Here is a 21,929-nt window from a genome sequence, read left to right as displayed (position 1 = left end):
AAGTCCATACTTGGCAGGGTTTTTCTGTATCTACTGAATTACGGATGAAATTTTATAAAAGCACGGAATCGTAGCTGAGACTTCGTTCCGGTACCATTGGCCTTGAAGTTAGGACTTGAACATATCTCTCCGAGAATTATATTCCTAGCACCTCATGGACGATTCAGCAACACGAAAGGATGTCAAATCCAATCGGTCTATCCTCCAAACTGTCGTGATCAACCCCGTCAATCTCAAGTGTTCCAGTCTGCCCATTTTGACACTGAATAATCAATATTCTCGTAATTTCCATCTGTAAGTCTGGTTGGCACTGTGCGCTTCTAACAAATGTCACCGAGTCTTTCGTAGGTCATGGCTAGGGTTCTTTGTAGCATTGTAAGCTCAAATATTAAACTTGATCATCCTCGCTTTTCATCGCTTTTGTAGTCTTTCCTGGTTCGCATTTTCTCCGCTTATCCCTGACGCTATATCCGGCGATCTTCATTTGACGTCCCAGCAAATTGGTACGTTGTCGTCGTCGTTCTAGTTCACTGGATGCTAGACGTCTTCTAGGCAATTCCAATGTCATATCGCTATGTGCCACTCTAGTGGTACGGCTCATTGTAGGGCCGCTTGTGGATAGTAAGTTCTCTAACGGCGAAGCCCGTCAATAGTTGATCCTGATGATACTTGCACAGAATATGGTCCTCGGAAGGCAATGGCAACGTTACTTATAATTGGAGCGATACCATCCGGCCTTGCTGGCACAATAACCGACGCCCAAGGGCTGTATATTGTGCGCTTCTTCATTGGCATTCTTGGGGCCACTTTCGTGACCTGTCAAGCATGGACTACAGCATTCTTCGACAAAAATGTTGTGGGCACAGGTAACTGCCTCTTATTGAACATTTTGGCTCAAGCTCATCTTCCGTATCAGCTAATGCGTTAGCTGGAGGGTGGGGAAATTCCGGTGGTATGAAATATTCTCCCCATGTACTTGCGAAGTTCTCTGATAGTCCTCAACAGGTGGCTTCACGTTCATCATAATGATCGCTCTCTTCAACCGTTTACTTGCGGATGGTCTCAGCATTCACGTAGCTTGGCGAGCTGCATTTGCTATAGTGCCTGTCCCCGTACTGCTTTTCGTAGCTGTTTTGACTTTACTAGTCGGCACAGATCATCCAGCAGGTCGATGGAGCGATCGCCACAAGATTTCTCGTGCAAATATTGACCCAAATAGCGACGATGAATTCCAAAATGTAAAAGAACAGATGAAAGCCGAAGTTGACGTCGAAAAAAAACCGGATGAAGAAGAGTCCGCAGTCGGTGTCACCGTTGCTCCAGTCGACAGCGAGCAGGATCCCAGTTCGTTCTTCCCTCCTTCTTCGCATGTTTCTGACAAACTAACGCTTTATGGAGAGTAGAGATAAATTCAGAGCTGGATATAGCTGTGAACAAGCCCCTTACTGTTGATATCGTGTCCTCAGTCGTTACCAACCCCCTCACTTGGCTCCCAGCACTCGCATACATGACGACTTTTGGCTTTGAACTTTGCATGGACGCCAACTTGGCCAATGTATTATATTCACTGTACAAATCGCCAACATTTGGACAAACAAAAGCTGGCTATGTCCGTCGCTATTTTTGCTGCTAGTATTTTCTTGCTGAAAGTGTTTTTAGATTGCTGGCATCTACGGCCTTCTGAATGTTGTCATGCGACCATTAGGTCGGTCCGTTTCCTCTTCCTTGTGTTGTATATGTCTCTGAAAAGGATAATTTCCACAAAGGTGGTTTTCTGGGGGACCGAATGTATCTTAGGTTTGGTGTAAGCTGCAGACCCTGATTATCATATCATCATCTTCTGAAGGGTTTCTGAAGGTCACGGGGAAGAAATACCTCATGCTCGCCTGTGGCCTATTCCAGGGACTCATTTCTCTCGGCCTTGGCCTGTACATGGACAGCCAGGAACACCCTTCTTGTAAGTGATTCTCTTCCTCTTGGATTACCAAATGTCACCGTTATCTTCTAGTGATCGTAATAGTTGTCATGTTTGTGATTATTGCTGCCTTTGGCGAGGCAGGTAATGGAGCAAATTTCTCGCTGGTGCCGCATTGTAACCCGCGTGAGTGGTCAAATTTTCGCTGCCTTTTGTAAGCGCTACAGCGTAGCTAAAACCGTATAATTTATAGACTCGAATGGCTTCATGGTGGGTAGATAACTCTTCTGCTGCGCACCTGGTCTGAAAATTTCACAGAGCGGAATTGTCGGCGCGACAGGAAACCTTGGAGGTGTTCTCTTCGCAATGATCTTTCGACTTCAGCCTTCTCCTTCTGGAAAGGCGTTCTGGATCTCAGGAATCTTGACAATTGTGAGTGCACTGCCATGTTTCTAGAGAGAATGATGTACATTTATAGCACATCAAGGTCATCAATTTACTCCTCGTTCCTATCCGTGTTCCATTCATGTAAAACTGGCACTTTCTCGTTTTTCTCGACCCTTGTTAGGTACTTGTTGCATAGCACGACTTGTAGATGTAGTACTTGAAGTTGTATGTTTCGTACTTTATTCCTCAGTATAAGTGCTGACGTACCTCGCAAAGATAACCCAAAATGTATCACTACTGAATTTTGCACCTTAACACTGCACGACCGGCGTAAGGTTTCCAATCATCTGGAATATATTACAAGGCCGGGTGACGTCAGGACGGTTCGTTGATATGGGCCTTATCGTCCAACGCTGTTCCTTCTCCTTATCTCCCGCTACTCTCGAAAAGAATCCATGCCGTACCTTGTCTTATCTACACCTTCGGGTGATCTCAAGAAGTTTTTCTTTCTCAGCACGCGTAGCAAGGTCCATGAAAGCGAAAGGACCCCAAGAGAGTCAAGCGTTGGATTTTCCGTGATATGAGTGACAGAGACAATATAGTCAATGATAAATAAGTGGGTGGTGGACCTCCTTTGTTGTGGAAGGACAAGCTATGGCCATAGAATTCCTCGAAACTGCTTTCACAGAGACCTCATCCGATGGTTCGGATGACCTGAGTTCGCCGAGCGATGCAACTACATCTACAGCTGTTACCTCCATCCAATCTTCTCCTAGTTTCGAAAAGGCAATCTTACCAGAGTCTTTCCTCCTACAAAGTCTCATCAAATCGGAGAGGGATACTTGTACCCTCCCGCACTCTTTGCCAGCAGTACCTAACAATGAAGAATTTGCAACAGCAGCTGAACCTGTGAGTTTAAAATTTGATCTCACTATGCTGTTGTTCAACATTTTTTTAGGATCGAGAGACGCCTGACAACTGGCTTAAACGTGTAATTATTCTCCTTCTCATGATGATCTTATCTCATATCTTTATCTTAGAACCCTAAATTGATCCGACTGACTGGTAAACATCCATTCAACTCTGAGGCAAAGTTAGAATCTCTCTTTGACGCGGTAGGGCCCATCAAATCTTTAATCCAATCGGGTGTCGGATTAACATGATAATGTTTGTTTATAAAGGGCTTCATTACACCAGCTCACTTACATTTTGTCCGTAATCATGGAGCAGTCCCACAAGTTGGAACGGAGATGCTAGCCGATTGGACGATCCGTGTTCACGGCCTTATCGCGCATGAGATGACTTTTACATTAAAAGATCTTCGTGAACAGTTCACAGTAGTCACGTTACCCGTCACTCTCGTTTGTGCTGGCAATAGACGGAAGGAACAGAACACTGTCCGGAAGACCCTTGGCTTCAGCTGGGGAGCCGCCGGAGGTATGTACTGGTCACTGTACAACAACAAGCTGTACAAGTCATTCATGATATTTTGACAGTCTCTACTGCTTTGTGGACGGGTGTTTACTTATCGGATATCTTGGAATACGTGAAACCTCGTCGCGGTAAGGCCAAGTATGTTGTCTTTGATGGAGGCGACAGTCTCCCAAATGGACCATACGGGACTTCACAAAAGCTTTCGTGGGCAGCTAACAAAGATAAAGGCATGCTTATAGGTGAGGTCGTATATTGTACATATAGCCAAGTATTAAACAATATGTTTCAGCGTGGGCTATGAATGGTTTGCCGTTGGAACCTGACCATGGCTTCCCTGTGAGACTCGTCGTGCCAGGCCAGATTGGAGGGCGCTCGGTAAAGGTTCGTATGACACTCCATCCGTTTAACGTATTTATTTTTTCTCATGTTGAAATCATCCCAGTGGTTGAAAGGAATCGAAATCAGCGATCGAGAAAGTCAACATCATGTTAGTATCCTGATATTTTCCGTAATTCTCTTCGGAGTCGCTCATATGGTGCTTATAGCTACATTTCTGGGTATAATCTCAACATTTTTGGGACTGGTCTTCGGTATTGAGATGTTTTCAAGGATAACAAAGTTCTACCGACACAGATAATGCCCGAGCAAGTACGAGCTGAGAAACACTGGTGGTATGATCCTAGGTAAACCATACTATCAGTTGCATTTAAATCGTATCTAAACCCATTTACAGATATATTATCACGTTCGTCGAGCCAAGTGTTCTAGGGGATTTTTCAAGTCGACTAACTAGAGTTTAGTGAGCTGAACGTCAACAGTGTGATTGCGAAACCCGACCACAATGAGACGTTGCAGATATCGCATGACCCTCAGCAAAATGTCTCATCATATGTTCTTCGCGGTTACGCATATGCAGGTGGCGGTCGTCGAGTAACTCGGGTAGAAGTCTCCCTTGATGAGGGCAAAAGTTGGACGTTGGCAAACATGTATACTCACATAATTGTTCTGGGATCCAGTTGGTTAACGACATCTTTTATTTCAGTGACTACCCTGAGGATCTTTACCGTGATGTATGTCATTCTGATCCCGTATACGGAACGCTTGACTTGACTAATAGGGACACATGCTTGTGAGTGGTTCTTGCAAGGCAGACAAATGCTATTCTCTGACAATACTTACAGCTGCTGGTGCTTCTGGTCTTACGATGTTTCATACGATGTATTGAGGGATTGCGATGCCTTAATGGTGAGGGCCATGGATGAAAGCATGGCGCTCCAGCCGAGAGATATGTTGGTCCTCGAACATTTGCCTCGGTTTTCGTTGCTTTAACTGTTTCTGTTTCTTTATGACAGGTACTGGCATGCTCTGGGAATGATGAATAACTGGTACGAAATTATAATGACAATGGTTACTATCACTCACCGACACATGTCAGGTGGTTCCGAGTTGCTATTCATAAAGTAGTTAAGGAGAGTGAGACAATTCTGCAGTTTGAACACCCCACCGTAATAGGGGGATCAGGTGGATGGATGGAGGTATCAGCGATGACATTTGCCGGTGTCAATGGTCGACTAATACAGTTCTGATTTGCAGCGAATGAAGAATGCGGGGGAAGACATTACAAAACCATCCTTTGGCGACACCGATAATCTTCCTAGGTCTTCGGTAGCTTCACAGCCTCCGGCCGAGGAGGTATCTATGAAAAAATCTGGCGTTTCTCGCCGAATCACTCCAGAGGAGTTAAAAGCGCAAGATCGCAAACAGCCGTGGTTTGTGGTTAACGGTGAAGTTTACGACGGGACACCTTTTCTCAATGAGCATCCTGGTGGTGGTGATTCTATCGTGCTTGTTGCGGGGGAAGATGCCTCTGAGGATTTCATGGCCATACATTCAGCGGAAGGCAAGGCATTATTAGCTGAGGTATTAATTTTTCCAATGGCCAATCTTATCGACTGACATGTTTCCAGCATCACATTGGGACCCTGACAGCTGCCGTGACGAACCAAGAAAATTCTGAAGTTCGAACCGCGGATACTGCCTTCTTGGAGAGGTCAAGATGGAACGCCGTCAAGCTTTGTGCCATACAGCAAGTCAACCATGACTCGTATCTTTATCGGTTTGCATTACCATACGAAACCCAAGAACTCGGACTTCCTGTTGGTCAACACGTATTCGTAAGGCTGCGTCGGAGGGACACTGGAGAGATGGTGCAAAGAGCATACACACCTGTCTCCAGAAAAGGAGCTGTGGGCTTCATCGACTTCTTGATCAAGTCAGTTAATGTTTGACTTGGTTATCCGGTATTTCTAACTTTCTTGAGCTCAGGTTATATCTCCCCACAGCGACGTGTGCGGCAGGTGGTAAAATGACCACAGGTTTCCATCAATTGTCTATAGGGGACAGCGTGGAACTAAAGGGGCCTCTTGGTTCTTTCACGTGGAAAGGGTCGGGCGTTGCGCTTTGGAGAGATGCTGAACGGCAAGTGAAGGATATTGGAATGATATGCGGTGGCAGTGGTAAGTGCACACGCGTCAAAATTTTACAGCTATGATGAACCACCGTTTCCGTAACAGGCATAACTCCCATTCTACAAGTCCTTCGCGACGTTCTTGGGGACCCATCATGTCCCGATATTCGAGTTTGGTTGATCGATGCGAACAAGACAGAGGAAGACATATTATGCCGCGAAGAGCTTGATCTTTTGTTCGCCTCGCACGGAAAAGATCGCTTCAAATTGCACTATGTTCTCGGGAAAGCACCAGCGACATGGAATCATAGTACTGGAAGGATCAATGACACCTTGCTGTCGGAGCACCTGCCTAGTCCTTCCAAAGATGGGTTAGTTCTCATTTGTGGACCAGACGCCATGATATCCCACACAGTCAAACCGGGTCTGACGAGGTTGGGATGGGACATCGAAGATTCTCTCGTCGTGTTTTGATGTGCTATCATGTCGCGACCTGGTTGCGCGCGCTGAGGCTGTTGAGTGGCAGCCTTCAGTTTCTTGCAACTCTACTTCTACAGCGATGGCTCGCACGAACACTGTTGATGGAGTTTGGATTTATTATAACCATCCTTTACTATAGTCGACCTATTTGTGAAGTGCTGTATTTCTATTTTATGAACATCAATGTATACCTCAGCATACTTTTGTGCGACTGGACGCTTGGCATGTCAATAAATTTGGAGGTGACTGAACTTGAAAGTCACTGGACGCGTTTGACGCGTATGTCACGCGTATGTCACACAATGAATTTCGGTATGTGACAACTTGAACTCTCATCGCTGTCCTACCATGCAAGAATTCGAATCAACACCCAGTACACCTATTCGTCGATCCAAGCGTTTTCAGGAGCCTTTGGTCACTCCATCTCGCGGTTTAAACCCAGATGTGGACCCTTCTACTTTATGGTCGAGCGAGCCCATATATATTCGACCCAGTCGTAAGGAAGATCTGTATGAAGAGGAGGAATGGGATGAGGTAGGAGAATTGAAGACGTCCTTTTATCAGTCATTCTCTCGTATGATACGTACGGGAAAGCCACGGTCGCGCAGGGATAGCAAAGGGAAAGCCCGCCAGGAGGATCAGAATGAGACATTCCGAGTTGGAGATGCGATTCTTGTACGAACACTGGCAAAGGTCCCTAGCGTTGGAGTGATCGTGTCAATGTGGGAAACAGGTCCAAAGAGGCGAACTAGACGAGAAAGCGAATCGAGTGCCAAGGTCAAGGTCCACTGGTTCATGAGACCGGAGGAGTTACCTCGCATTGGTGCTTCACGAAGTTACTATGAAGTGCGCGTTTTGTTTTTTTAATCACCACTCCAATTATTGAACTGGGGTTTGATTTCGGATTTCGGATTAGAACGAGATCTATTATCTAGTGTCTAACGTGGCTGTCTTAACGCCCGATGATATAATGTGCCAATGTACCGTCTCAAACGAAGCTCCAGCAGGCGCAGAACTCCGAACACGGTCGCAATGGTGGGTATCAGTGTTAAAACATGCGCCTAGAACAGCTGTAGGATCGAATCATAAAGGCAGCCATTTCCACTGTCATTTTGCTGTTGACTCTGCGCGTGGACTGTACTATCAATTCGATTGGGAGGCACACAGGCAACAGGCTTTGACATTATCAGTCGACTTGGAAGAGCAGACCAACGGACAATCATGGGACGTCGGTATCCAAACCGCCTCCAACAAGCTCAGGTTAGAGAAGAAACAGAAACGCGACGATGATTCAGACCAAAGTGAAGATGTTGGTTCGGGAGAAGAATATCAAACGTCTGAAACGTCGGCAGACGAGCTTGATATGCTCCCTATGCGTTCGAAGGGGCTCTCTGAACCAGAGTCGGTCATCGAAGAAGAAGAATTAATTGACAACATTCCTAGAACGCCGTCTAGAAAGCGTAAACGAACTATAAGCTCGCCCTCTAAGGCAACACCTCGGCGTAAGCGTACCCAGAATCTGGCAGCACCTACACCGCATTCCAAAGCTGCTATCCGAGCTCGCGAAAAGCGAGGTCGTAAAGCCACCTCTGTCCGACTACCACCCCCAGACTTCACACAAGAACACTATCGACAACTACAGAAACTTCCTCCCGACCCGTGGCTGAGGGCAATGCATGTGCTACATGTCGCCGCAAGACCAGACATTTTGCCTTGCAGAGAAGAAGAATATGGACGGGTGCTACGGACTGTAGAAGAGCTTCTAGAAGAAGGTAGTGGTGGATGTGTTTGTGAGTGCTCATCATCTTTCAGTTAGCTTGGTTATCAATCTTGCATTGTTCAAGATATATCCGGGGTCCCTGGCACAGGCAAAACAGCCACCGTGCACGCCATCGTAAGAGAGTTGAAGCGCATGGCTGAGAATAACGTTAGTGTGCTCCCTTTACTTCGTATCTAATCTCTGATCACGAGCCCATCAGGAAACGAATCCATTTACATATGTCGAAATCAATGGCCTCAGGCTGCCAGAGCCGTCTGCTGCTTATAATGTTCTATGGGAGGCGGTATCAGGCCATGATATAGCTTCAGATGGACATCTCAAGATCAGCTCGAAAGAGTCTCTCAAACAACTCAGTAGACATTTCAGTGCTGGTGTTAGAGCAGGTCCCAGTAACCACGCTTGGTGAGTCTAGCATATTTTTCCCTAGCACGGTTATTAAAATCCTTTCCGCCCAGTGTGGTGCTCATGGATGAATTAGACCAGCTAGTCACAGCTAAACAAGATGTCGTGTATAACTTTTTCAACTGGCCAACACTTGCTGGTTCAAAGCTTGTGGTTCTTGCAGTTGCAAACACCATGGATCTTCCAGAGAGAGTGATGTCAAACAGAGTACGTAGCAGACTGGGTATGTGCTATTTTCCTTTTCTTCGACTGGTCCCGCTGAAACTTGTGCGCAATAGGAATGACTCGTATCAATTTCCAGCCCTATACGACGCTTCAGCTAGAAAAGATCGTCCATGCCCGCTTGCAGAGCGCAAAGGAAGGCCTAAACGAACCTCAAGATGTTATCTCTGCAGATGGTGTCAAATTTGCTGCGATGAAAGTCTCATCAATCAGCGGAGATGCTCGTCGTGTTTTAGATATTTGTAGGTTCGTCGTTGTATTCTCATAAGCTCGTCAGCCACAGCATCACACAATCTCTTTGTAGGCGTGCAGTGGAGCAAGTCCAACAGCGAGGAAGCGCTGCAAAAACAGAAGATGTAAAGGAAGTTATCAGAGTTATGCAAAACAGTCCTACTGCAGCGTACCTTCGCGAGTGCAGCTTTCATGAGCGTATAATGCTTGCGTCGCTTATAAAATGTATAAAGAGGGAAGGCATAGATGAAATCAAATGGGGAGAAGTGAGCTATCTCGATAAATGTATCATCGTGTACTGACCGCTCTCTTGGTATTAGATCCAACGCCAACATCTCCTGTACATCGACGCGCTCGCAGGAGAGGACGATCCAAAGCGCAAGCCCACATTTGGAGAATTGGTCTTGATCCTCGATTCGCTGCTTGCATCGCGTGCTATGTTAAAGGAGGATGGGCTCGCTGCTGCCAGAAAACCAGAGGGAGAACGCAGGGTTATCTTGAATCTAGAGCAGATAGAAGTAGAAAGGGTACTAGGTGAAGTTGGAGGTCACCACTGGAAGACAGCTCTGGGTAGTTGATTCGGATTTGTAGTTTGAACTTGGGCAAGTCTAAAGCTTTTACGCCGCATATCGGTATGAATTTATCGATCACTAAGAGACATAAGGCAAGATGGCCGAGCGGTCTATGGCGTGTGACTCAAGCGTTAAGCTTACCTGCAATAGCGGGTTTCTCATCCTCGTATGAGGGCAGGGGTTCGAATCCCCTTCTTGTCATCATTTTTTGTCCTCCTTGCAATGGGGCTTTGCTGACATGGAAGACTTTATTTTTCGAACTAATCCTTGGAATTTGAAGTAACCTATGTGCATTTCCGACACTCGTGATACCAAAAGAAATATGTAAATAACCGATAAAGTAAATCCTGTAGTGATAGAGGGGGTGGTGTGCATAAATTTCTAAATCCAGTCTAAAAATCTTCGCTATGCTAGTCTAGGTAGTATCATAGCTTCTGCCGTCTTGTCCCGCACGCCCTTTAGAAATTGAGATAGATTCGTTCCACCTGTTCCTTTCAAAGGCCGCCCATTTTCGTCTACTATACTTTCTGATCCTGAACTCTCCGCTTCTCTTGCCTTTGCTTTCCTAGAAGGCCCTATAATATATATGGCAACAATCCGAATGTGTGCGTCTCTAAACTCCTTGACAGCGTTTACGGTAGCATTGTATGCCTCAAGTAGCTTAGGGTCCCCTTCAGCAACAAGAGAACGAAGTGGACGAGGGTTAGACGATAAGTGGCGCAGGAAGTTCCGGTGGTGCCTTGGCATATAGTTCTGCATACGCCGAAGAAGTGACCACCGGTCATCCGGGTCATTTTGGGTGCTGCAATTATCTAATCCCAGGAATATGTCCAGGGAATGAATCAGCGTACTTTGTCCTGCGCTCGGGCCGGATAGTTCGGTCGGCTCTTGGAGCTCAGGATATTCTTCTAGCCCTTCAAACACCCATTTCCTCTTAGCGGGGTCCGAGTCAGCACCACAGAACCAGGGTCTGACGCTGTGGTAGAAAAACTCTGGATCGCAACCATCGCGTACGGCGAGTAGGATGTCCTTGAGTTCGTCGACTACTTTGGTCATTTTGTGAAGGAATGACGTGATGCGACGAACGGCAATGTCATCACCGACGAACATTTCGTCCATAGTGGCACGCATGAGTTCGAGGGCTTCTACGCCACGGATTTCTATGCGAGAAGAAGCAAGGTAGAACTCTTGCTCGTCATTAGTTCCAGTAAAGAGATCTTGGCTCCGGAGATTATGTATTGCTGGAATAGGATCCGATGAAGGAGACTTGAGATCCCAGTTATAGAGCACCGTGTCAGAGTAGGTGCCTACAGCAGGGAGCTGTAGCTGGGAGGATACTTGGAGTAGGGGTATGGAGATAGATGGGGGAATGCGTATTTCGGTATCCAGAGATTGCGTGTGAATGTACATGTGCATGATAAAAACAAGCACATGATGTGCTCTACGGAGTAATAGCTCAGAGTTGGTGAGATCCAAAGTTGATAAAATTGGGGTCTAACGGCGGCCAGCGTCAACCAAAAAGGCACCATGGCACTGGAGCAAAATATTACTTACCTCGCGGACCCGAGCTCGCCACGAGGAGGATAGAGCAGCCTCCTCAGGTGTAATACCTGGTTTACCACCCAGCTGTAGTTTGGTCTTCAAAGCGTCCTCTAGAACAGCTTCCCATGGTTCCCATTCAAGTGGGAGGCGACTTGGAGGGGGATCTGGAGGCATGAAACCAGTGCGAGTGTCGACATCGAAATCGTGTGCAGCTAGAGTAGATGTGTCTGGTACACCGTCTGCAGTCCCAATTATAATGTCGGGACGGGGAAGGGATAGGAAGTGCTGGGGTGACAGAGTCTCCAGTTGTACGAACTCGTCCATGGTGGTTGGTGTGAGAGGATTAGGAGTAGCAGAAGGGCTTATAAAGAGAAGCTAGCAAGGCAGCACATCGTTTGGGATAACGATGATTAAGAAACTGATTTTTTGAGCCACTGCAGGAAATCGGTCCGATCGCACTCGTAATCAGATCGACTCAGCGAATTACTATATCGGGTATGTCGTTGCGTCGGAAATGAATCTTGCCGTAAGCCGAGTCTGTACGACTCAGCCAACCAAGCTCAACCACTCAACGTATCCCAGTCAAAAGCTCTAACTACCACTAGCCATGCAAGCTACTTGATAGTAGTTTCCTCTAGCACACCTCTCGAAAATGAGTCTGACAACCTGGACTCTATAATGATAACTGTCTTCAATACTAAAAACGCGACGCAAAGGATGGAGGACGGACAACATACACTCGAGCAACTGATGTGTGGTAGGAGTTGTTACTTGCTCACTTTTAATTTAGAAACATTGATAGGTGCCACAGGACCGACGAGGATCAAATAGAACCATCCATGTTGCATAATGGACTTCGTCTGGGAAAGGGGCAACGTATTGGATTGACATGAACTCAAGGTTCCGTACTTGTCAAGATCGACAAGCATAAACCTACTAAGTAGGTAGTCAGAAGATCCTGCGAAAACTCGTAATTGTTATCACAGAGCCTCGATCAAGAAGAAGAAATGTACTGAAAAAAGCAATCACTTACCGACAAGACAAGGCTCAAGACTGATCGGACTTTGTTGTCGTCGACTTGGTATCCTTTAGACAACGAACTCAATCTTGAAACAGGGAGTTATTAAACCTAGTCGATCATCATCTCGGTGGATTTCCTGTAGATTGATCGAGTGAGCATGTTATACTCTCTGTCGGGGATGGGGATGTGGAAGTAGATAGTGGATTGACTATCGCAAACCTTATTGAAGTCCACTAGAAGATACGATAATAAAAGACTCGCGCTGGCAGAACGTAAGACCCTGGCGATAAGCAGCTACATAGTATTGTTGCTGGGCCAGGGCAGATACAACTTATGTGTAGGGGATGGATTAAGAGATATAAAGTTCGTCGCACCATGGTAAAGTTGATGATAGAGAGTTCTATCGCCATCTCATCGAGCGTGTGACAGCCAGCGGTTGTTGTTGAGGCTTATTGAAAAGCCAGTGAAAAGGACGCGTACATCTAACACCCGTGTCGTACGTCCCGAGACTGAGAAGAAAGGGTCTTTCAAGCTGCTTTATCGGGCACATAGAAAGTCTAGATTGAGTCCCAGGAAGTAGTTGGAATGATAATCGCACTGCCTATCGCTGTTCCGCTGTTAATGGTGAGAAGAGACGCGCATGCTTTGAGATGTTGGCACATTGCACAAAAGAGACATGCCGTTACAGCAGAACAATTAGTTAACAATTAGAGTCGGGCGGGTTCTTCCGAAATGAGCCCGGCCAAAGAAAGCCAAATATTCTCTTCCATATTCGTCTTTTTGTTTCGTGCAGACTCGTGCGCTGACATCTTGGTTTCACTTTGCTTTATTGTTTTTGCCTTTCTGGAAGCGCAACTTACGCCTTTCCGCATCCATTCCATCACTACAGAGACAAAAAACTATTCCGCATCTCGCCCCCAGTAATTTCAGAAACAAAAAGCGCGCCAAGGCACTTTTTGTTCTCCACCTCGATCCCATCTCGAACGCTCGCCAAAGATGGACATTCCTATCTGCTCTCTCAACTATAAAATATCTGGAACAATGGCCCAACATTGCCAGCAATCGCCTCCGGTTATTCAAAGCACAATACACTCTACAAAGCAATGGCCCACTACTCTCAGCCTGCTGCTGCAAACTATTATACTCCTTCTGCTCATTCACATCAGAAACAACGCGGTTACCGCATTTGTGATCAATGTGGTGCCATCGAGAATCCTGCAGTTCAAAAATTCCGACTATGTGGCGGCTGCGTATGTCTATCCATTTCAGTCTTGTTACCATAATCTGACATGAGCCGTTCTATGCTTAGATGACAGCACAATACTGCGTGAGTTTACTTTTATTGAGTCATCGTCTCTGAGCTTGAAGCTGACAGCAATATCAGTCCCCAGAATGCCAAAAATCTAACTGGTCTTCGCATAAGGCTATATGCCAACATACCGCTGCTCAACTATCAGCTGTCAAACAACAGTATATGAGCAGCGCTTACGCTGACGAAAATTTGGCGAAATACCTTCGCAAATTCACATCCACACACTCGTCATTACTCGGGTGGGCCGGCTTCCAGGCGCTCCAACTGAAGCGTCTACCTGCCAACATCCGTTCAAACGCTCTCCTAATTGAGCTGAGCTATAACAGTCACGCTGACTCATTACATCGGTAATGACTACTCCCTGCTCAAATTGAGGATCGTCACTAATGATGTATTTGAATATTAGTTTCTCGATAGCAAATACACATGTTGTGCCTCGATCATATGTCACTGGCCACGATTCTCTTGTCGCAGCTGATATCGAGCGGCGCGAAGAACGTTGTCGTCGGAGTGGCGGTATTGGCACTGCTGTCATACTCATTCAGTGTGGCAGTATCAGTCAGGTCATGCCCGTAGAGGTTGACCCACCAAGCAAAATTACTTGGGACTCGCGAGAGGACTGGGCAGACGTCCTCCGCCACTTTGTCGAGTCCGGCAGGACAGATTTCAAGCCCATATCAACGACCTCGAGAGGGTGAGCTATATTTTTTTCTTTCCTTTTGATCGATCCCTTATGTTTATTTTTCTAGCAGAGTCGTCTATGGTTGAGCTCGCATTTAGACCAGCACATGGACACTTTCTTTCTCAACGTGGATCGTTGAAACACTTTGCATATTTCGTTTTCGTTTTTTTGTTTTCGCATTCGTTTTCTGGGATCACTCACATTGTTATCACTCATCTTTTCATCGACGCATTTCATGGTTTTTTTTTCTCTTTAGCTCTGCCAAGCTCCTTCGTGTATAGCGCTGTACAAACATATGTTGTCTTAATACTCAGTTAATGAACATGCTACGAATATTCTGAATCCTCACTGCTTGTGATCTCCCAGGATGTCGACATTTCAAAAGAGACTCGAAGTTTACGTAATAAGGGGAATGTAAGATGCCTCTGAAGCGGCGAGGAGATTTCTTATCCACAAGCCGGCGTCTTGCGAGAAATTATAATATCCGTTTTGTTGTTACGACCCTGTGCTCTACACCTCTTATCTCTATCCCATCATGACCACAGCTATACGGAATAGACCATACACGTCTACGCCTTCAGATGCTTCTCGGACCATAACCATAAGGGATTCGCAGCCTAGAGAAGAGGACCATGGGCCTTCGGGAGAATCACCTTCAGGCCATGTAGGGGTTTTACGTCTGCGGGGTGTTCCACGTCGATCCAGTCAACGAGTAAACTGGGGTGAAGATGTGGTAGATAACGAAGGATGTGGAAAGAAGAAATCCAAGAGTACGTGCAGCTGATTCCTCTGTGCCTCGTCGTATTCATCTAGCCCTGTAGTATGCTGTATATACCATAAACCAAAACGTTTCGATGAGTCGTCATCGGACGAGTCATCTGATTCGGACGATGACTCGGATTCATCATGCAACCACGGACCTCATCCACACAATCATGCACGTCCAACTGATCGTCAAGGCGGAGGATCGGCGAGCAGGAACCCTCCGCACGGTGGAGTAGTGCACGGGCTTATGGAGTCGAATGACGATTGTAATGCATACGAGAAAGCGCCCCAAAATCGAAATGGAAGGAAGTAAAAAGCTTTGGTGAGTGTCATTTCTAGTCTGCAGATATATTATTAATGAAATCTGAAATATGTGTCAGTTACAGCATTGTTGTGTTATTTCATTTTACGCAGGATATGATTATGAACCTTTACAACCTGACGACCTAACTCGAGCATTCTCTTCTCACCTCTAGATAGGTGATTCTTATGTGTACCTTGCATATTTATGTCATGTTTCACAGCAAATTTCATTCATGAAAAGATACCGTATGTGCCAAAAGTCAAAGAAGTTTTTCTAGGGACCGGAGTCTTCGTCATGACCTTATCACACTTCTTCTGTGATGAAAACCATCCCCACAATCCTTGTCTGTGCAATATTTTGTCCCTTTTCTAGGTCATTGTTATTCAGCTGTTACCACAGTGTGTGTAATACCCGGTTCAACCCCGACTCGGACGGAAATAGAGAATGTAATCCAAGTGAAGTGCAAAGTATAAAAACCCTCCTAATGCGACGTTCATATACAACACGTTAATCAGTTAGCAGCAAAGATCAGCAATGTCTCAACAAGTCACTCAGAAAGCTCTTGTCATCCCTTGCGCTGAAGCTCCTTATACTTTCCTCACTCGTCCTGTTCCTACGCCGGGAGTGGGGGATGTACTTGTCAAGATCGAAGGTATTGGACTCAACCCGGCTGAGTGGAAGATAACAAAAGGGGTCATGTTGATAAAGGAATATCCATTCATGTCGGGCACAGACGGTGCTGGAACGGTGATAGCCATCGGGAAAGATGTAAAGGGCGTTTCCAAAGGGGATAGAGTGTAGGTTGTTCACCAAGTTTACACGACCCAAAGCTGACTTGAAGTCTTCTGGCGGCTCACGAAGTCTCTTCCAAGGTAAGCCATCGTTTGTCTATGTATCTCATTATTCTTCTGAATATGTGTAGGTTATTTTGAGGCGGATAGAAGCACACACCAGGAATATGTTCTGGTATACGCGGATCTACTTGCGAAGGTAAGGAACATCCTCCCTCTCTTGCAGCCATCATCGACAAAAATTTCATGTTTAGCTACCACCTACGATATCTTCACTAGAAGCTGCATCTATACCTCTTGCACTAGCAAGTGCAGCGCTGGGATTAGCCATACCTTATAAACCCACTGAACGTAGTGGTGCTGGACTCAAGCCTTTCTGGGACGACGACGCCGAAGGATACTACCATGGTCAGGCCATTGTAATCTTGGGAGGGTCATCCTCTATAGGGCAATTTGGTAGAATTTTCCATTTTATCGCTTTACCTTATCATCTCAACATTGATCCACAAATTTCAGTCATTCAGATTGCTAAGTACATGGGGTATTCGCCAATAATCACTACTTCCTCACTTCGCCATAAAGAGTTTCTGGAGAGTCTAGGAGCAACCCACGTTCTTGACCGCTTTGACGATGTGGCACTTGGTGTTAAGGAGTCGTTGGGCGGGAAAGAACTGAAGTTAGCTTATGATGCCGTTCATACGCCGATTACTCAGGCCGAAGTGGACCTGTTGAGTCCAGGGGGACAGATCGTCAGCGCATGGGAAGTTCCCAAAGATTCGCTCGATCTGTCCGGTAACAGGCGTGCCATCGACTACTACGGTACCGTGCATTGGTACAAAGACCTTGGGAAAGCTATGTATGCGAAACTAGGCGCGTTTTTGGAAAGCGGTGTTATTCAGGCAAGCTATCCCCCTCCTATCTACGCTGAATTGACACACCCAACTAAAAATTCTAGCCTAACCGCGTTGAGAAGTTACCTGATGGATTATCGGGAATAGTAGGAGGATTGAAGAGGTTGGAGGAGAATCAAGTCAGCGGTGTGAAGCTGGTGGTCGATCCTGGGGAGACTCCTCTGGCAGCTGGTAGTTCTTGATCCTTCCCATTTTAGATGGAGCTGTGGTTCGATCTTCCATAAATATTGCTACTTTTACTCGCACTCGTTGGCTTATATCCCGTACATTGTTATTGTCAGAACTGTTGGCTCTCACACTGGCAATGCCCCTTACCAGCAGTCATTTTTACTTCTTTCGCCCAGAAAGAAAATGATGATTACTCCATCAAATGAACTAAAACACGGCTGATCTAAGTCTTTTAGACAGACTAATTTGTACCAGCTAGCTATAGGACAGGGGTGCAGCAGTTGGTGACCAATCACCCATTCCTCGTCCACATCTTATCACTACAACATCAACGTTGCATCAACTCCAGAGCTCGAATCCATGCCTTGGGCCTAGCCTTCCAAAGTAATCCAGTTCGTCATACCAAGGCTCAAATTCTATGTTCCATTGTTTCACGCATAACATAGACCATGATGATGCAAAAGTACAGCGATTACCAAATGGAGGTGAATCTGTATACCGGTCGAGTAAGCCAAATCCCACAGAGAAGTGAACGAGTCCTCGAGTGATCATTATAATGCGGATAGTCGTGTCATAAAGTGAGCGCGAAAAGAAAGCATAGCATAAGTCAGGGGCATGGACATGCTCATACTACAAGATTTTATGACCAGGGGAACATCAATCCACAACCACAAATCGGGCATAAAAGATCACCCCCATGCCTTATCTATGGGTCTTGCCTCCAGCTTACTCCCTTGGAGCACCTCTGCCAACACCAGCATACTGTGGCCTGAAGTCTGCGGGAGCACCCTCCTTCTTGCGGTAGTCGTCCCGGTCACCACGAGGAGCACGGTAAGTACCCTCTCCACCTCGTCCAGGAGCAGCAGCAGGGCGTGGGGGGCGTACAGCTTTCTTGTGTGTGGTAGGGACGATCTCAGCGGGGAGGTGTAACCTGTACGATACAGACAAGTATTTGGCTATCAGAAACCTTCTTTACAGAATACTGTATACTCGGGCGTGTACGTACCATTCACGGAGGTACTCGACACCTTCCGGGGTCAAGACGTAGTAATACCATTGCCACGAGAATTGAGTTTTAACGAGACCCTTCGAGGTCAGGCTCTGCATGGCCTTGATAACCTGGAGGTTAGGGACATCGAGTTCTTCATGCTTCGGCGCGTTGAAGTCTTTTTTGGCAACTAGGACACCCTCTATTTCCAAGACCAATATTTATTAACCATATGAACACCCGGACTAAAAGGAGAACGCACCCTTGAAAAGGTTCTCGTAGATGACGCGCCTGTTCTGCTTGGAGATGATCATGCTGGGCGATTAGATGTTTTTGGTGCGGAAGCTGCATGATCGTCACAACGGTCAGTCCTTCCACGACAATAGAATCAATTTTCAGGACATACTGCGATGCTGCTGTTCGCACTTGTTCCGGCTGTGAGGCAGAGGACATGTCAGTCAAAACATCCATGAGTTGCAGTGAAAATCCAGCCTCGTCCGGTGCTCCAAAAACTCCCAGATTGAAATGAAGGCCTGGTTTCAAGACATCAGACGTGTTTAGACACTCACGTTTGCTTGAAGAGGCGAAGAGGGCCTTGTTATAAGTCTTGACGTCGGTCGGATAGCCTGTGGTCGACGGCGAGAATAGGGTTGACAGAGTAAGGCGGAGTTGGAAATACCTCCGGAAATGGAAACTCATCCATGATTGCTCTACCTTCTCAGTGTAATGATTTCAGATTTATTTCCTTATAACTGGCCATGACAGTTGCGGCATAGTTGTGCGCTCTATCACCTAGACTGCGTTGAACATGAAGACAAACACCATTGGATCCTACAATAGGACAACAAGGCTTGTTGACCGATCTTACACTGGCACAATTCCACGCAGCATTTGTCGTCGCTCGTAAGTTTAAGGATACAGTAAGTAGAAATACAGAACAAAAGTATATGTCCGCTCACAGTCATTACTTAGGTTACAATCAAATTAAGAAAAATGCAAACACTGTAGTAAATGAGTAAATGGCTTATCCCGATCAAATCCTTGGACATTTCACCATCTTACTTGGATCCTGTTCGGACGCAGCTTTCTTGTTTTCGCGAGGCTCTTTCATGAACAATATCACCTCATCGCCCCAGCTTCTCTTTCTCTTTCCTTGGCCCTCAGGATCCCAGTACCCATTGGAACTAAACTTGCTGCTTGGTGGCACAGTTACTGATGACGGAATCGTCTTGGGTATTATCTCCGCTACTGAACCTGGACCAGCTGCCTCTTTCTGGTTCCTCATATGTGGGCTCGCACTCCGACAAATCACCCTACCATCCATAGACTCGCACGTCAACGCTGACGCGATCAAGATATTTGACAATAACATTGAACAAGAAGATTCGACATATGGCAACTTATTCAGCGCCGTACTCCTAGAATTTCTTTTGTTAAATATTCACCGCACTGAAAAGTTCGACACCTCTTGATCAACGCTGACTCTTCGTTTCGCTGGGTTCCTTGTGGATGGGTCTAGAGTCTTTCCTCCTGTTGTTGCTGATTGATGTCAAGCTCAGTGCCTATCATTTTTTCTTCAATATTTAAACACTGTTCAACTTTATCGACGACTTGTGAATACACATAACAACCTTCAGGCTCACCACCCAATGGTACGTGTACGGGTGCTTCCATCTCATCATCGCAGTCTTTCGGCCGCGAGATCGTAATGATAGGAATCTGTGGTGCCTGAGAGACAGAATGAGTTTTCAGAGTGGGGTGTTTTTGGAGCCCAAAATGCAGATTGGGAAGACCGAAAGGAATAGGAATCCTGGCTCTCCCGAGTTTAACATGCCCAACGCAGACAAAAGGGCGAGCATCAAAGCGGCGAACTTCGTACTTGTCTTCCGCGCCAATACATTTAAAGTGATGGACAATGAATGCTGGAATCTGTCAATCAAAAGGCAATGTCAAAACCATCACAAGCACCACCGATGTCAGAAAACAAAGTTGAGGTGTCAGTGCCAGTGCAATGATTTATATGAGTGTAAGGGAATAATACGGACATGGCAATGCACGCCCAAAGTAGGAGGGCAAAGTATCTGGCTGTGAATAAGATGGGACAGAATGTCATTCCCCACCAGTTGTACCCTGTGGGTATAGATGTAAAGGCGGTGTTTTCGGTTTGAGCCGTGGACAACGGAGAGTAGCTGAGGGGCTTAATCGAAGGAGTGAGTTAGCGCTGGTATTGTTGACGCCCGCTTCTGATGAACTGGGAAAAATAGCGGTCTCGCTGTTGATAGTCTGATCACCTGGGCCATCATGAATGGAGCACACAAATGCAGCGGTGAGCGCATCTGCGATAGGGACGGGTGTGACAGGCTCTGAAGGTATGAATATGGGGACAGCAAGTGTGGGTGGTTCTGGGACAGAAATAAAGCTAGAAATGAATGGGTCTGCGGTGATCAATAAAAGTACAGGGATTGTAAGGGGCTGGTAGAGATGGTAAGCTCAGTCGAAGGTCGTGATAGGATTGTAGCCCCATAAGTTGAAGAAAAGAGATAAAAGAGACCAAGGCTGCTCCTGCGTTACTGAGAAATGGAATCATTGATAAGTTATAGATGTAGAAAGATATAGTGCACCCTGGACTATCTGGCGAGATGGAAGAATAAAAACAGGTTATTGTGGCTGGAGTTGGTTATAAGATGCGTTCCAATCACGTGATCAAAAGCAACGTCAATAAATATTCCCAGGAGCCGTAAAGAACGAAAAAAACATAGGAAATGCGATAATATGTTATTGCATACATGTTGCATAGCAACAAGAGCATAGCACTTAGGCTATGCCAGGGCGGTAAGTTTCTTCCCTTTACTTTGCACTTTGCGCTCATGGAATGCCTCAACCGAGAGATATCAAGGAATGGGGGTCTTGTGCTCATGGCTGTACATATGGATTAGCGAGCTCAAATGATCGCCCTAGCGTCTCAACTTAATCAACCTCCAAAGAAACAACATATCGTCCTGGAGATCAAACGCTCGACTCATCAGACTGTAACACATGGAGCCATCACTGGCATATTTGTGGCATCTTGCGGTATCAATCCCCTCAAACATATCTAATCGTCATGGAGGCTGACAGCAACCACGACTGCCAACAATCGCGGCTTTCGAGAGCGCAGATACAAAGGCGAATATCCTTGCCATGCCGCGCGACGTGCACAAGCCGTACAGGTTTGTCAATTTTGCTTGGCAAACACGGTTGTTGTCAGAGGTGCTCTCTCTTTTTTGCCATCTTACGACATACTAAACGTATGGCATTGACATGGCATGGCATGGCAGGGTCCTGTGCACATTGTGACCGAGGCTAGCCATTCGTTCTTCCGCGTCTCCTCGTTCTCGACTCGGCGCCTGTTCATGTATACTACGGTGATCTGCACTGTTTTACAGCAATCATTTTTCCACCGTGAGAACACTGGATCCTGCATGATGGAACACGATAATAGCCTGCAGTACTATGACCGCAATACAGATATCGACTGTCATATCACTAATTGTTCTGATAGGGGAGACTAAAATG

The 21,929-nt window shown here is 46.2% G+C and overlaps 10 protein-coding genes across 10 annotated transcripts; 7 read left to right on the top strand and 3 right to left on the bottom strand.

Annotated features, from left to right (window-relative positions):
• Positions 1 to 140: 140 nt before the first annotated feature.
• On the top strand, positions 141 to 2,816 carry NRT (uncharacterized protein; the record flags this gene model as incomplete). The annotated part of the gene is made up of 16 exons (XM_007318203.1): positions 141 to 294; positions 349 to 375; positions 427 to 503; positions 553 to 621; positions 678 to 866; positions 917 to 952; positions 1,006 to 1,344; positions 1,404 to 1,609; positions 1,660 to 1,705; positions 1,767 to 1,804; positions 1,858 to 1,957; positions 2,009 to 2,101; positions 2,169 to 2,185; positions 2,234 to 2,347; positions 2,403 to 2,527; positions 2,579 to 2,816. The coding sequence occupies 15 exons, from the start codon at positions 155 to 157 to the stop codon at positions 2,445 to 2,447; spliced, it is 1,536 nt and encodes a 511-aa protein (XP_007318265.1).
• Positions 2,817 to 2,956: 140 nt separating this feature from the next.
• Positions 2,957 to 6,677, top strand: NR (putative NAD(P)H-nitrate reductase; the record flags this gene model as incomplete). Its single annotated transcript, XM_007318202.1, has 19 exons — positions 2,957 to 3,211; positions 3,261 to 3,293; positions 3,343 to 3,417; positions 3,484 to 3,739; positions 3,799 to 3,975; positions 4,026 to 4,117; positions 4,179 to 4,223; positions 4,282 to 4,293; positions 4,346 to 4,419; positions 4,470 to 4,481; positions 4,537 to 4,722; positions 4,779 to 4,865; positions 4,918 to 5,025; positions 5,089 to 5,121; positions 5,172 to 5,271; positions 5,330 to 5,656; positions 5,704 to 6,008; positions 6,062 to 6,252; positions 6,310 to 6,677. The coding sequence occupies 19 exons, from the start codon at positions 2,957 to 2,959 to the stop codon at positions 6,675 to 6,677; spliced, it is 2,736 nt and encodes a 911-aa protein (XP_007318264.1).
• Positions 6,678 to 7,031: 354 nt separating this feature from the next.
• On the top strand, positions 7,032 to 9,942 carry SERLADRAFT_449013 (uncharacterized protein; the record flags this gene model as incomplete). The annotated part of the gene is made up of 8 exons (XM_007318201.1): positions 7,032 to 7,529; positions 7,600 to 8,473; positions 8,528 to 8,610; positions 8,663 to 8,865; positions 8,919 to 9,088; positions 9,144 to 9,333; positions 9,392 to 9,584; positions 9,639 to 9,942. The coding sequence occupies 8 exons, from the start codon at positions 7,032 to 7,034 to the stop codon at positions 9,894 to 9,896; spliced, it is 2,469 nt and encodes an 822-aa protein (XP_007318263.1).
• A 217-nt stretch (positions 9,943 to 10,159) lies between these two features.
• Positions 10,160 to 11,798, bottom strand: SERLADRAFT_467213 (uncharacterized protein; the record flags this gene model as incomplete). The annotated part of the gene is given in 3 exon segments (XM_007318200.1): positions 10,160 to 10,607; positions 10,626 to 11,384; positions 11,445 to 11,798. 3 exon segments carry the CDS (start codon positions 11,754 to 11,756, stop codon positions 10,296 to 10,298), a joined length of 1,383 nt encoding a protein of 460 aa, XP_007318262.1.
• A 101-nt stretch (positions 11,799 to 11,899) lies between these two features.
• Positions 11,900 to 13,117, bottom strand: SERLADRAFT_389111 (uncharacterized protein; the record flags this gene model as incomplete). Its single annotated transcript, XM_007318199.1, has 2 exons — positions 11,900 to 12,105; positions 12,170 to 13,117. One exon carries the CDS (start codon positions 12,359 to 12,361, stop codon positions 12,200 to 12,202), a length of 162 nt encoding a protein of 53 aa, XP_007318261.1.
• A 240-nt stretch (positions 13,118 to 13,357) lies between these two features.
• Positions 13,358 to 14,795, top strand: SERLADRAFT_467210 (uncharacterized protein; the record flags this gene model as incomplete). Its single annotated transcript, XM_007318198.1, has 5 exons — positions 13,358 to 13,703; positions 13,763 to 13,780; positions 13,838 to 14,112; positions 14,172 to 14,459; positions 14,515 to 14,795. The coding sequence occupies 5 exons, from the start codon at positions 13,557 to 13,559 to the stop codon at positions 14,531 to 14,533; spliced, it is 747 nt and encodes a 248-aa protein (XP_007318260.1).
• Positions 14,796 to 14,896: 101 nt separating this feature from the next.
• SERLADRAFT_467204 (uncharacterized protein) lies at positions 14,897 to 15,734 on the top strand (the record flags this gene model as incomplete). Its single annotated transcript, XM_007318197.1, has 3 exons — positions 14,897 to 15,217; positions 15,269 to 15,534; positions 15,593 to 15,734. The coding sequence occupies 2 exons, from the start codon at positions 14,983 to 14,985 to the stop codon at positions 15,523 to 15,525; spliced, it is 492 nt and encodes a 163-aa protein (XP_007318259.1).
• A 265-nt stretch (positions 15,735 to 15,999) lies between these two features.
• Positions 16,000 to 17,639, top strand: SERLADRAFT_467201 (uncharacterized protein; the record flags this gene model as incomplete). The annotated part of the gene is made up of 6 exons (XM_007318196.1): positions 16,000 to 16,313; positions 16,378 to 16,388; positions 16,439 to 16,506; positions 16,562 to 16,763; positions 16,824 to 17,206; positions 17,263 to 17,639. 6 exons carry the CDS (start codon positions 16,051 to 16,053, stop codon positions 17,398 to 17,400), a joined length of 1,065 nt encoding a protein of 354 aa, XP_007318258.1.
• A 163-nt stretch (positions 17,640 to 17,802) lies between these two features.
• Positions 17,803 to 19,002, bottom strand: SERLADRAFT_467197 (uncharacterized protein; the record flags this gene model as incomplete). Its single annotated transcript, XM_007318195.1, has 5 exons — positions 17,803 to 18,317; positions 18,393 to 18,576; positions 18,637 to 18,719; positions 18,781 to 18,809; positions 18,944 to 19,002. 3 exons carry the CDS (start codon positions 18,686 to 18,688, stop codon positions 18,113 to 18,115), a joined length of 441 nt encoding a protein of 146 aa, XP_007318257.1.
• Positions 19,003 to 19,393: 391 nt separating this feature from the next.
• Positions 19,394 to 19,846, top strand: SERLADRAFT_437849 (uncharacterized protein; the record flags this gene model as incomplete). The annotated part of the gene is made up of 1 exon (XM_007318194.1): positions 19,394 to 19,846. The coding sequence occupies one exon, from the start codon at positions 19,394 to 19,396 to the stop codon at positions 19,844 to 19,846; it is 453 nt and encodes a 150-aa protein (XP_007318256.1).
• Positions 19,847 to 21,929: the final 2,083 nt, after the last annotated feature.

This window comes from Serpula lacrymans (assembly GCF_000218685.1).
Source record: "Serpula lacrymans var. lacrymans S7.9 unplaced genomic scaffold SERLAscaffold_7, whole genome shotgun sequence".
Taxonomy (NCBI): domain Eukaryota; kingdom Fungi; phylum Basidiomycota; class Agaricomycetes; order Boletales; family Serpulaceae; genus Serpula; species Serpula lacrymans.
This window is presented reverse-complemented; position numbering and strand designations above follow the sequence as displayed.